General features: G+C 45.0%; 1 protein-coding gene across 1 annotated transcript in view; it reads right to left on the bottom strand.

Annotated features, from left to right (window-relative positions):
• Window positions 1-414: 414 nt before the first annotated feature.
• EDARADD (EDAR associated via death domain) overlaps window positions 415-14934 on the bottom strand; it is a 78748-nt gene continuing 64228 nt past the window's right edge. Inside the window, exons 5-6 of the mRNA XM_049645977.1 lie at window positions 3393-3462; window positions 415-2589 (exon numbers count right to left, since the gene is read on the bottom strand). Of these exons, the coding sequence (XP_049501934.1) occupies window positions 2139-2589; window positions 3393-3462 (521 nt within the window). The 3' untranslated portion in view covers window positions 415-2138. The remainder of the gene's footprint in view (window positions 2590-3392; window positions 3463-14934) is intronic.

The following is a 14934-nucleotide window of genomic DNA, read 5'->3' on the forward strand; positions in this document are numbered from 1 at the left end:
CAGAGGATCCAAAGCAGGCTCCGTGCTGACAGCAGTGAGCCCGACGTGGGGCTCGAACTCATGAATCGTGAGATCCTGACCTGAGCCAACAGATGCTCAACCGACTGAGCCACCCAGGCGCCCCAAACTTAAATTTTTTTGTGAAATTTGCAGCTGTGACCCTACTGAATGGAAATTTATTTTTTTTTTTAATTTTTTTTTCAACGTTTTTTATTTATTTTGGGGACAGAGAGAGACAGAGCATGAACGGGGGAGGGGCAGAGAGAGAGGGAGACACAGAATCGGAAACAGGCTCCAGGCTCCGAGCCATCAGCCCAGAGCCTGACGCGGGGCTCGAACTCACGGACCGCGAGATCGTGACCTGGCTGAAGTCGGACGCTTAACCGACTGCGCCACCCAGGCGCCCCGCCTACTGAATGGAAATTTAGAAGGCCACGTCCCCCAGCTACTGCTCCAAGCCACCGAGGGTGGTATGTGATGTGCCATGGGTTTCAATAGAGCAGAGTATCCACTGAGCTGGGAACTGCGGGGGGCGACGGGGAAGACCAGGGAAGATGGCGCAGCAGGGGAGGGAGGGCGCCGTGGTGGGGGTGTTGTTATTCCAATCCTCTCCTCCACCAGGCTGCCCTTTCTTCTGGCGCTGTCCCTCTCTCTTGTGTCACTGGGGGTGGAGGGAGTCTCTGGGAATAAGGGAACCTTCCCATCCTCCCACCATGGGAATGATGGCTGGGGTTGAGGGTGGAGGACCACCTGCTCTTTTCTGTCTCCATTTGGAGACGGTGGAGACCTAGAGGGGGGAGGGGGGAGGGGGAGATGGCAGGAGGGAAAGGGCTTTTTCCTCCCATCTTTCCAGCAGCAAACCCTTCTATCAACCACACTTCACCTCCCCCTAAAACCATCTAAGAACATCAGATATTCTTTGGAACCAATTTTTCATTCGGTCTGAAATCTTTTAAAAGTTGGATTTTGATGCCGATCTCCTGCCCCAGCGTCAGCGTGAAAGATTCCCCATTCTTGGCTAAACCTCTGTGTAGTGTTTGTTCGTGACTCTGTATCCAGCTGGGACAGTAGGTACTGGAAGCGGTTACATTCCAACGTTGGGCCTGGTGAGTTTTATTTGTTTCTTAACGAAGCTTGATCTCATGGGTGAAAACACTCAGCCTTACACAAAAGATGGAAAAGTACATATTAAGTTAATTTTTAAAAAGTCTTGGGTAACAAAGGGCATTCTGTGTACTCTCTTTGTGAAACACTTTCCTAAGGTCCTTATTCTCCCTCCTGATGCCTGACTCTTTCCTCCCCAAACCACTATTTTTCATTTCTTGCAAAAATACTTGAGCAGATGACATTTTTGACAGTGCACAGATGACAAAAGTATTTGAATAAAAAAATGGCACATGTGGTCTGAAGGCATGGCCCCATAATACCAATATCCTGCTACTTCACCTAAGTACAGTAAAACCTTGGATTGTGAGTAACTCGTTCTGCTAGTGTCCTGCAAGACGAGCAAACGCTTCTAATAAATTCTAACTTGATAAACGAGCGATGTCTTGCCATATGAGTCGTACGTGACGCTGAATGTCACATGGTCACAACTGAGCCAAGGGTTCTTGAAATTTGCTTTGACAGACAAGTGTTTTGGATTACAAGCATGTTTCTGGCACGAATGATACTCGCAAACCAAGGCTTTAATGTCCCTTATGTTTTCTTCTAAGCTGTGGGTGTCCCGTCCAGCATGAAGGATCCTATGGACGATGATCAACTGGGGCCATCAACAATCTTAGTTCTTATTTCAATCTTCCACAGTATTTAAGGGAGAGGATAATTTTATTTTCATCATGGCACGAGTCCATTCTGATTGTAGTCTTTGGCCCTGGTCCCTATGTGAGTCTACAAAGTATTTTTCCCAATTCCAGATTCAAATGTTAAATTAAAACAGATGTGCAAAACTAAACGAACAAAAATCCACCACCAAGACACAACCTACCCCTCCAAAAAAAAAACCACCAGCTTTGGGGAAAACCAATGTCCACTGTCATGTGTCCTCATCCTAAACCCTCAAGAAAGAACAGATCCACATTCCTCCTTAACCTGTGGCTGTTTCAATGTCCAAAGAGGCCAGCGGGAAGCAGAGAGGTCTAGAAGTTCCTGGGGTGGTCTCCACGCCCCCTCTTGGGCCACTCCTCATCCACCCACCTGTGCAGGACCTTCTCCACGTCGGCCCTGTGGTAGAGCCTGCAGAGCTCCATCAGCTGGCCCACCGGCCTCTGACTGTTCCGGAGCAAGAACTCCAAGGTGGGGCTCTGAGGCCTCTGCTCCAGGAAACACAGTTCGTCATAGGGCATGCCCCATTTGCTTGCGAAATTCCTCCAGTTTTTTACTGTCGGGTGATACGGATCCAGCTTTATCCTGATGACGTCTAGTAAGTCCTGATCATTGAGTAAGTCACTTATGGTGGGGGCCCGGAGCGAGCAGGCGGAACAAGTGCAGTCCTCCTTGCAGGACTCGCCTCTGCTTATATCTGCAGAAACAGACAACACAGTCCCCACGTCAGCAAGGCAGCGAGCGCACGCGTCCATCTCCTCGGTCCTTTATTCTCCTGCTCGAGTAGGTACCACACACCGTATCTTACAGAGGAATGTTTCAGAATACTCATTTCTGTAGACCCCCACAACAAATGTGTTTAAAAAAAAAATTTTTTTTTAATGTTTATTTCTGAGAGAGAGAGAGAGAGAGAGAGACAGAGTATAAGCAGGGGAGGGGCAGAGAGAGGGAGGGAGACACAAAATCTAAAGCAGGATCCAGGCTCTGAGCTGTCAGTGCAGAGCCCGACACAGGGCTCAAACCCACGAACCCCAAGATCATTACCTGAGCCGAAGTCAGACGCTTAACTGACTGAGCCACCCAGGCGCCCCAACAAATGTGGTGTTCTTGACAACCAAGGATGGGTTGCTTTGCCGGAGCACTAGTAAGATTTTACACAGTCGATTTCCCTTTCTTTTGGAGACTCCCTGTGTCTTACATTGTGCATTTGTGACAGTGTGGACCAAAATCTGGGATCCGAGGAGCAAGGCTCTCTCTGTAGGCAGGTCACCAGCGGGAGTCAGACTCTGTCCCGTGAGTAAACCAGCCCATACTTGCCTGTACCTCAACCCTTACCCTTTCCAAGCTACAAGTCAGCCCTGACAGCTCTTTAATGCCAAACACACAGCACATTAGGGTATAAAGGATTGTGCAACGTTTTAAAAGGCCTTTAAACACACACACACACACACACACACACACACACACACACCCCACACTGAAAACTGGAATATCCACCCCATATGCATATTTGAAACGGAGTGATAATTGATAATGCCAGAAGACGTACTTTTCAGATTTACGGCCACCTTATCATCGCTTTGCCTTTATCTGTGTTTTCTTCACCCACGGGGCTGCCTTTGAAGCGCAGCCAACAGCCTGAGGTGTGCACAGGGGGCTGGATGAACAGGAGGCTTTTGAGCTGAGCCTCACCAAGAAGGGCACAGCCCCAGCCCAGAGGAAGGGCAACATTCTTCCATCAGTCATCTTTAGCTCACTTTAATACTAGGAAGCATGTTAGGAGGGGGAGGAAGGGGTAGAGAAGTCCTTTACAATAAAGTTGCAAGTGGGTTTGCACAACATAGTAACCTAAGTGACTTAAATTCTACATCAGCACTAGGTCTCCTGCTCCTTCTGCCTAGGGATTTTCACTTTTTTTTTTTTAATGCTTATTTATTTTTGAGAGAAGAGAGAGAGCGAGCGAGCAGGGGAGGGGCAGAGAGAGAGGGGGACACAGAATCTGAAGCAGGCTTCCGGAACTGAGCTGTTGGCACAGAGCCCTATGCGGGGCTTGAACTCACGGACCCTGAGATCGTGACCTGAGCTGAAGTTGACACTTAACCAACTAAGCTCCTCAGGCGCCCCACGGATTTTAATAGCTACGCTATGCTAGAGATCTCTAGCTTGGAAAATTCTGGGAGGTTATAATGACCTTTACTACACTGAGCCCTGGACTTCCCGATTTAGGAAAGTAAGGAATTTGGAAAAAAGGGCGTCACTTTGGTGATCGTTGGGAACGATCTGGTGGCAAATACAAATGACAAGGACCATGAAGATTACGCTCATGCTCTTTGACCTGTTAACATAACTTCTGGGAATAAGAGATAATCTAGACTATGTATGACAATTTTTAATTACAGTCTTATCCTTATTATCCATTTTTTAAACAAATGTCAAAGAGAAGGGGCTCGTGAAACAAACTGTTGTACGACTTGACGGAATATTAGTTAAGTAAGTATGAACACTGTGTAGCAACCCAGAGAATGCTTGTGCTATAATGTTAAGTGAAAAATGCAAGATGTAAGATGTGTGTGTACTCTATGTTAGAACTATGTGAAAACTCTATGTTACTATTACTCTGGAAGGAAATGTACAAGGATAGTAACAGTCATTATCATAATTCGGTAGGATTACGCTTCTGTTTTCCAAACTTTCTCCAGCGGTGTTTTGTTTCTGTGATAACCAGCACAGCGTATCACATGAACACGCAGGTCCCCACTTGACTTTGAAGGTCACCTGGACCCCTCCTGCTGCTTCTAATGCCCCCCTCCACCCCGGCCCCCCCTTAGATATGGCTGCCCCCCTTCACCTTAGCCCCTCCTTAGATATGGCTGCCCCCCCTTCACCCTAGCCCCTCCTTAGATACGGCTGCTTCTGGAACTGATCCCAATGCTCCTTTGTCCCTTTGGACACTGTATATGGCACGGCAGGCTGCATCCTTCCGGAAGGTTCCTTCTGACAGCGCAGGCCCAACACCCCCATGTCCCCGCTGCATCCTTTCCCCTGTCGTCTGACATGCTGAGATCTCCGCCTGTCTCACTGCTGAGTCCTTGAGAGTTACAAGAAGGTGCTCTGGTACTGTTCTTAGCACTAAGCTCTCCCCGTCCACACTCCCTCCCTTCGGTCCCCTCCCCCACTCCCAACACCCCCCACCAGGCGCTCCCGCTGCTGCTGCTGTAACGGAAGGCCCCTCCTTTTTGCATCTGCCGGACCCAGCACAGCCCTTAGCATACAGCAAACGCTTAAGCACTGTTTGCTGAGTGAGTGAATGCATGAGTGCATAACTGCTCTTTTGCACCCCAGAACTGACCACTGGAAAGCCCCTCTTGATGTCTAGATGAATCTCCAACTCAGGGCAGACGATACAGTAACTTGCCCCCAACCCCATGCACCAAAAGGACTCTGCCTCCCCTATTTACACTGGCAGTTTCCTGGTGTCCTTGCAGACTTTTTCATTGTATCCAACCAGTTACCACGTCCCAGCCTCTACTGGAAACTCTCCATGCTACAATTCCTGTCTTATTTCCTTTTTAAAAAATTTTTGTTTAATGTTTATTTTTGAGACCGAGAGAGAGAGAGAGAGAGAGAGAGAGAGAGAGAAAGAGAGAGACAGAGCGCAAGCAGGGGAGGGGCAGAGAGAGAGGGAGACAGAATCTGAAGCAGGCTCCAGGCTCCGAGCTGTCAAAACAGAGTCCGACGTGGGGCTCAAACTCACGAATTGTGAGATCATGACCTGAGCCGAAGTGGGATGCTTAACCGACTGAGCCACCCAGGTGCCCCTTATTTCCCATGACTTCCTTAAATATAACCTGTGCTCTAGACAAGCTGGACTGCTCTGTTCCCTGAACTTCATCCATCCTATAAAACCTACCTCAGATTAATTAAAAGAAAGACTAATATCAATTCGGTGTAGAAAATTTGGAAATTGTATACCATTATAGGTTTTGTATAAACTACTCACCATTTAGGGTTTTCACAAATTCTCATGACAATGAGGAACAATTTGATGCAGACCCTTGCATATATACTCTTGGCCACATCTTAATTCACCTTCCCAGTAACGGGATTATTAGGCTCAAAAGTATGAGCATTCCACAGCTGACAATGCATGAGCCCAAAACTGCTTTCCAGAAATAACAGTGGTTACCAATTTATACTCCAATCAGGGAACAGCGATGGGGTTCATCTCACTTGACCTTTGTCAGCACCAAGTAAAAAAAAAAAAAATGTTTGTCAATTTCTTTTTTTTTTTTTAATGTTTATTTTTCAGAGAGAGACACAGAGTACAGGTGGGGGAGGGGCAGAGAGAGAGGGAGACATAGAATCTGAAACAGACTCCAGGCTCTGAGCTGTCAGCACAGAGTCCGATGTGGGGCTCAAACCCATAAACCGTGAGATCATGACCTGAGCTGAAGTCGGATGGGTAACCATGTTTGTCAATTTCATAGGTGGCAAAATTATAGCTCATATTTTGCTACCTTCATGTCTTTCGTGGTGTTTTCTCTCTGATCAATTTTCTCTCTTCTCTCCCTCTGTTTAACTTCTCTCTCTCTGCTCAACCTCAGCCACCTTACAGACCCCACGTGATTCACCCATTGCATGAAATCTCCCCAGCCAACGCCCAGAACACTGCCTCACAGAATCCCATCACTTTGTCTGTATCTCCTGACTCAGCCTTGCAGTGAGATGTTCTGTATGGTTTTCTGGCTCCTCATTCATTACACCTTAAACGGCCCAAGACCAGATCCAGATCTTTCTGCAATGTGTTCCACACCTTAGAGTTTAAAAATGTTGCATTACATTTCCATGTATGGAACTATTCTTCAGCCACATTAATAATGATGTATTAAGAAGTATAGCTTTAGCACGATGGGACAGAAGTTTATTTAAAAAACGAACCTGGTAATGGTAAAGGTGATTTCTCACTAAAAGAGGTATAAGGGAAATTTTGCAATTTTCTTTGCTCTTATTTAAAGATAGGATCATGGGGCGCCTGGGTGGCTCAGTTGGTTGGGTGTCTGACTTTGGCTCAGGTCATGATCTCATGGTGAGTTTGATCCCCGCATGGGGTTCTGTGCTCAGAGCCTGGAGCCTGCTTCGGATTCTGTTTCCCTCTCTCTCTGCCCCTCCCCTAATCACACGCGTGCTCTCTCTCTCTCTCTCTCTCTCCCTCCCTCTCAAAATAAATATACATTAAAAAAAAAAAAAACTTAAAAAAAAATAAAGGTACAGTCAAATGCACAATATTCTGTCAAATGGCCAGGAAAGCAGGTTACTAAAGAGTATGCCTAGGGGCACCTGGGTGGCTTGGTCAGTTAAGCATCTGACTTCAGCTCAGGTCATGATCTCAGGGTCCGTGAGTTCGAGCCCCACGTTGGGCTCCGTGTTGACAGCTTGGAGCCTGGAGCCTGCTTCGGATTCTCTGTGTCCCTTTCTCTCTCTGCCCCTCTACCACTCGTGCTTTGCCTGTCTCTCTCTCTCAAAAATAAATAAACATTAAAAAAAAAGAGTATGCCTAATTCCGTTTTTGTAAAAAACAAATGGTATAGTCATTCATATCCACATAAAGCATATATTATATACATATTCACAGGCACAGAAAAAGTCTGGAAGTATGTATAACACACACGTTAACAATGGATATTTCCTAATTTTTTATATGATTGTGTTTCTTTGGATACTTTAAAAAATATAGTTGTTAAATGTTTATTTATTTTGAGACAGAGTGAGAGCAAGCAGGGGAGGAGCACAGAGAGAGAGAGAGAGAGAGAGAGAGAGAGAGACAGAGACAGAGACAGAGACAGAGAGAGAAATCCGAAGCAGGCTTCAGGCTCAGCATGGAGCCTGATGTGGGGCTCGATCTCACGAACCTCGAGATGATGACCAGAGCTGAAATCAAGAGTCGGATGCTCAACGACTGAGTCACCCAGGTACTCCAACTTTAAAAATATTTTTAAATGTCACAGAAAAATAAAGGAGGATTTGTATCTCAAAGTCCAGAATTAAATGTATTGATGTTCGAAGGTCCTCCCCAGCATCTCCTGTGTCAGATTCAGGGTTGGCAAGTTTTCTCCATTAGGAGGAAGAGAATGATAATCACTTCTCAGCCTTTTGGCTAAGGTCAAGTGAAGAAGAATAAAAATAATATAATAATAAATAATATAAAAAAGAAGAAAGACATCAGTAAGGTTCCTGGGAAGCTCCTTTAAGCCTTCTAGCGTAAGAGAAGCTTTTATTCTTTGAACAATTACGCTGACCATTTATCAGTCTGTTTTACAACACATGACGTGCCAAAACCCTATCGATGTTTTCCTTTTGTATCTCTCATGACACAAATCACAAACCACTCGGTGAACTGAAATCTACCCGAACTGGCAACAGTAGCGAATGTGAAGCTGCCGTTTGGAATCATAAACTATAATTAGCTCTCTGGCAGACTGAAGTGGAGGAACATGTTTTGTTTTGTATCGAACACATTTTGTCCTGCCCTGCTTTAAACACCTATCATGTAATAGTGCACATAAAACGCTAGACTGGGTGATGCCTTGGGGGAGAAACAATTGTGGGGGGAGAGAGTCATAGCACCGAAGAAGCTTTCATCAGAAATGGGGAAAAATGGGAATATTATTTGATGCCTCTCAAAAAACAAGCACAGGGTTGCTGTGTAGGTGAAGTTCAGAAATTGTTTGCCAGATGAATGAATGAATGAGAACTATACTTTCTCCCCATGAGACAAGGCAGATTTGTTCTTATTATCTGATGCATCTTATGACCTGAAGAACTAATAATAAAGGAAAAGGAATGTTGCTTGTGTTTCTTGAGCAATAAACAGGTATCGGTGGAAAACAGTACAGAATTGGTCTTAAGATACAAGGGGATTCTAGATTTGGGGGCAGAGAGGAGAGGGCTATTTCAAAAAAGAAGTTACTTATGTATAAAAATTCACTCAGATTCTCTACTAATGAGGGTCCTCACTTGCCATATTTGGACACCTGACTTGTGTATTTTCTGCTGATGCAAAGCAAGAATGGAACCCACCATTAATTTATGATGACTTCTTATTTTAGAGACCAAAACCCTGGAAAGACTTGCTCTCTGTGAGTCTAGTCTGAGTACTGGCTTAAACTCGCGGAGACTTTATCAGAGGAAGAAATGCCAGATTTCTCAATGTCTTTTCTTCTTTCTTTTTTTTTCTTAAAGTTTATTTATTTTGAGAGAGAACAAGCAGGGGAGGGGCAGAGAGAGAGGGAGAGACAGAATCCCAAGCAGGCTCCACGCCATCAGTCAGGAGCCCGACACAGGGCTCGAACTCCTGAGCCATGAGATTATGACCTGAGCCGAGATCAAGAATTGGACACTGTGACCAGCTGAGCCACCCAGGCTCCCCTCTCAGTGTCTTTTCATCGGGACAACGGTCATTCATGGAATGGCTAACATACGACCAGCCCTGCACGGAGCAGCATCTTCAAATCTCAGCCCTCCAACCTCCTAGAGCTTGACCTCTCCACGCATTTAACATCTACGGACTTCAGGTTCCTCATCTATAAAATTAAAATGATCATTTCTGTATCTCATGAGTTGAATGAGATAAATGATGTAAAGGCGTTTCTGTCAGGTCTTATGTAAATGTTATTGAAAGATGTTAGATTTAACATTTTTTTAAGGATACGTAAAGAAAAAGAGTCCCCACGCAGTGTGGCCTCTGCTGCTATCTCCCAGCTCACTTCCTTCTCTATGGCTTCTCCCTGTCCGCACTTGTCCCTAGAACATGAAGCTCAGCCCTGCCCCAGGACCTTTGCACCAGCTAGCTCTTCTCCCCAGAGTCCTCCTTCCTCAGATCTTCACACGGCTGGCTCCTCTGCATTGTTCAGGTCTCTGTGCATCTTCTTAGCTAAAGCAGCACCCTCCCCTGCCAGGCAAAATTCTGTTCCCCTCGTCATTTTCCTCACGGTACACCTACCACCATATGTAATGACTGTCACTCCCAGTGCCTGTCACTCCCAGCTAGTATTAAACTCCAAGAGGAAAGAGACTTTGGTGTCTGATGTCACCACTTCGCTCCAGGCACACAGGAGGCATTCAGTAATATTTGTTGTAAATCAAATGAGTGAAGAGTGTGTCTTAGAGAAACAAATTGGAAAGCTCTGGGCAGCCTAAGAAGAGCTATCTAGAAAATTTCAGATGAACTGAAGCTTTTTTTTTGTTGTTTAGTGCTGAGCGTATACAAGGCAGAAGAAAGACGCCTGGTTGCTATGGAGAAAGAGTACACACTGTGTACGACCAATCAACAAGAGCTTTAGGGACACCCCAGCTGACAGTCAATGCCCATTAGCACGGTGCAGGTGTGCAGCTTGGACTGGTAATGAGCTTGCTAAGGCCACAGCCTCACTCTCTGACCAGGGACAGTGGGATCTACTTCCCAAGGTTATTGAGGGGATTAAATAAGATCATCCACTGAAACTTCATTCTGTGCACAGGTAAGCAACAAAGGATTAGTAGCTGGGGGTGAGGAAGCATAACCAAGAGCCTTTTTAAAAGCACTCGTTCTGGACCTTTGGCCGCAAGAAGGAACTCCTCCTGACCCCCCCCCCCTCCCGGCCAAGGAGATTTACAAAATCCTGACTCTGACCAAGGATCATCTACCAAGATCCTTAGTTAATTGGTGTGGGGTGCAGGCAGACATGAGATATTTAAAAGCTCCCCTGGGAATTCTAATATGCAGCCAGGGTTGAAAACCATTGCCTTAAAGACATCTGCAGGGTAAGTTCTTGGCCAGAAGGGCCTGCCAAATGACATTTTCGAATCAGAGCTGCTACTTTTCTTCGAGAGATAGCATGTCGGTTTGGTCCTTAAGTCTTTGAACAGATAACACTTCTCCACCCTCAAGAGTAGATGAATGGGTCTTCCTGTGGGGTGTTTTCGGTCTTCTCTCCCTGTGCTCTATCGTCTCTCTCGCACACATTTTCATACACTTTAAGGAAGAGTTCAGGATTCAAGAATGTTCACTGATGGGGTAGGTCTATGTCACTTAAAACAATGGTAAGAAACAGGTCATGTCTGACGGTGCAGGGTCTAACTCCAGCTTGGGGCTGGCAAGGTTTAAAATAATGGCCAATTAACAGTTAATTGTGGATTGGAACAGGACTCCAGGATCCACAAAGGTCATGATTAGCTGGGTCTAGAAAATGGCGCCAACCAGGATTTTGGCAGTGGATCACAGACTGACTTAACGTGTCTCCCTGCAGGGGTGAGTGCCGTTTTATCTTGTACACTCTGGCTGTTCGAGAACTATTACCACACGGGTGTTTCCCTCCAGTGTGCTCAGGACCACTGCTCGCTCTTAGATCATTTATAGTAACGTTCCCCGGGGTGACTAGGTCTTGAGTTAATTCAGACAATTAAACGGGAAGCATTTTTTATCCTGGCAACTTTGCAAATAGCAAAATATTGTGATCCTGAAATAAAATAACTCTATCCCAGGGGTCTATAAACTATTCGATTTGGAGCCTGAAAATACCAACTAGGGTCAAAGCAGAATCGAGTACTTCTGCAGTTGTGTGTGTTAAGGGTATAAATTCATGCTTTTTTCCTATGTGTGGTTTCCAATGTGGGCGGAAAGAAACATATTTAAAATGTCAGTTTACGGCTTTGATAAATCATTGGGATGCACACACACACACACACACACACCACATTATTCATCAGAGGTGGTTTATATGCTCTGAGCTGGAAAATGATGAACTATTTTTATCTCCCAAGAAACTACCCCAAGGGCTTTTGGTGGGCGTTTGATCTCTTAACTGAAGGGAAAAACAATATAATTCCATTCTCTCTCTCTCTAAAACACCCCTTTAAGGAGACATCATGTCGGCGGCAGCACTGGGGAGTCTAACTGACACACTGGAAGGAACTAGGCTGGTAAATCACGCCGTGCCTCAATTGTGTCATCACACAAACTCAGAAGGTAGAGGGCACTTTCAAAAGGAAACGAACCTACGTTAAGAAAGGACCTGGGTAAAAATTCAGCACAGAATTCCATGTGAATCTGGACTCAGAAGTTATGTCATGCCAACACATTAACAAAGTGCCATTTAATGGGCCTAACTAGAAAAATAAAAAAATAAAAGTCCTACTTTACATTCGTCTGTCTTGGGGACATTCGGTTCCCATCAGGCAAGTGCTGAATTATGCAAGGTGGTCAGAAAGTCATCCTCGGGAAACCGGCCAGGCGTCGAGAGCAGGTGCAGAAAGCACCGTGGTCCATGTGACCATGCGACAGCTACCGCTTTCTCAGAAAGGGAGGGCGAGGAGGGGTTCTGTGTGTTTTCAACCGGAGGGATACTCTCTTGATAACTGACTCGTGTTCCTTTCATGCCCCAATGTTTTCATTTCGAAAGTCTGTATGAGAACATCGAACGCCTTTAAGGTTTCCTTCAGCAGGGTACACAGGCCGTCACTTGTGTTGCCGTTTCAACCCAGGCATCGCAAGGAGTATCCTCGGTCTTGTGCTCTGCCTCCTGTGGCTGTTTGCTTCCGTGTTCAACGGTTCCACAGAGGGGGCTTTGCTTTTCTAGGGGTGGCTGATTCTGCTTTGTGTTCTTTTTCTTTCCTTGATTACAAACTGTCAGCTGTCCTTTCCCACGTCTGTCTAACCCCTCCTTCTAGGACAGTGTCTTTGGCAGAGACGGACTTTGGCGGAGGGGGGTGGACGCTGGCTTTGTTCCAGATTAAGACTCTACCTGAGATCCAGCTGACCCCGCGGTAGGACACTCAGCATTCAGTGCGTGCACTATTCAGGCAAGGCATCTGACCAGTAGAGGGGCAGCCCCATGTGGTGGCTGGAAATGAGCTCCCGGCAGGCCGGGGGCTTGAACCCCACTTACGACTTGTGAGACCAAGCACGAGCCACGTGACCCAGCATCGCTTCTGTAACATCCACCCGGTAAGGAAAGTAAACTCAGAGCTGTCTAAGCACATTTTCCTAATAAGCACATTTTTAAAGTGCTTCGAACTGGGGCAGGTACACAGTAAGTGGGGAATTAGTGCATGTGACTAAAACAATAAAATAAATCTTACTTAGCTTGCTACTCTCCTTCAATGACTGAAATACAGCAAAACCTTGGGTTGAGAGCATAACTCATTCCGGAAACATGCTGATAGTCTGAAGCACTTGTATATCAAAGCAAATTTCCCCATAAGAAATAATGGAAACTCTCAGGCACCTGGGTGGCTCAGTCGGTTGAGCATCCAACTTCAGCTCAGGTCATGATCTTGTGGTTCATGATTTTGAGCTCTGTGCTGGCAGCTCAGAGCCTGGAGCGTGCTTTGGATTCTGTGTCTCCCTCTTTCTCTGCCTCTTCCCCACTCATGCTCTGTCTGTCTCTCTCAAAAATAAATAAAAACATCAAAAAATGTTTTTAAAAAAGAATGGAAACTCAGACGATTCGTTCCATAATCCAAAAATAGTCATACAAAAATGATCACAATACTGTAATATAATGCAAAATAATAAAGAAAATACAAACCAGAAAGACAAATAAACAAATTAACCTGCACTTACCTTTGAAAGCCTTCGTGTCTGGTGTGTGGGAGGCAAGAGAGAAGAGGGTTATTGCGTAAGGCGACTTTCACTACCACTAACAGAATGACTGCTACAGAACAGTATTAATAGACTCTTGCCATAGACTGTATTTCATGTAACTGGCAATAAGGCAGCAGAGGAAAGGGGCTCTATCTGCAAGCAGCCTGACCTAGAAGGAAGCAAGGCATTCCTAAGCTCACTCTTGTCTGGAAAAACAAAGGACTGTCCATAGGTGCTTTGAAGTGACCAAAAACACAGTAGTGCCCGTTGTGGGAACCTTCCAACATTCTGAAAGATCACTGATTTCTGCCAAACACCGTGGCCTGAGACCGAGCATCCGAGCATGGGAGATTACCATCCACAATCCCACAGAGAGAAAGAGAGAGAGAGAAGAACCACTGGCTCAGTTGTGATCATGTGACCCTCAGCATCATGTACTACTTGTACTACAAGTCATCGCTCGTTTATCAATTTAAAATTTATTAGAAACGTTTGCTCGTCTTGTGGAACACTCACAGAACAAATTACTCGCAATCCGAGGTTTTACTGTATCCAGATCTGTTTTCACCAGTTTATCCAAGAGCAAAGCCATTAAGTTACTGTCTCTCACCTACTTGTTTACGAAGACAAAAACAAAAATCGAGCCAAACACCTGATTGTTCTTGTGTGCAAAGCACGGTGCTAGGTGCTAAAGATGTTGATTTCAATGGCAATCTGCTCGCATTAACACTACCTGCTATGACTATCACTGTGAAAAGTTTACTCTCTTTGAAGCTCTTCCATTTCATTTTGACACAGGTAAAAATTTCTAAGAGACAACTGAAAATTGATTAATCTATTAGTTAATAACAACCTTAATGCATAAAGGTTTCTAGATATTCCTGAACAGCTCTATCCATTCTCATTTTAGCTCACGTTCCACATTAGTGTATAGGGTGTTAGTCTTTCAAAAGTGTATAGATTTTTTATCATTAGAAAAGAAATATGTGCTTATTGCAGAAAAGCTGAACATTTAGATGAGCATGGGGAAAAAGGAATCATGCTCTTTAACACCCAGATCGATAACAGTTGGCCTTTTATGGATTTCTTTGGTTATTTTACCACACACTCTATGCATTTGCCTACATCTGATCATCTTTATATATACATTTGTGTATATATAATGGTTATGTATATATATAGGTTGTGTACATATACAGGTTAAAGTTTTGGGGGAGAGTTTTTTCTAACTCATGTTAGAAATTTAAAAAAATCTGGCCTTTTGTTAGCAATGTGGATGGAACTGGAGAGTGTTATGCTAAGTGAAATAAGTCATACAGAGAAGGACAGATTCCATATGTTTTCACTCCTATGTGGATCCTGAGAAACTTAACAGAAGACCATGGGGAGGGGAAGGAAAAAAAATGGTTAGAGAGGGAGGGAGCCAAAACATAAGAGACTCTTAAAAAAACTGAGAACAAACTGAGGGTTTATGGGGGGTGGGAGGGAGG

Source organism: Panthera uncia, chromosome D2, assembly GCF_023721935.1.
Source record: "Panthera uncia isolate 11264 chromosome D2, Puncia_PCG_1.0, whole genome shotgun sequence".
Lineage (NCBI taxonomy): Eukaryota > Metazoa > Chordata > Mammalia > Carnivora > Felidae > Panthera > Panthera uncia.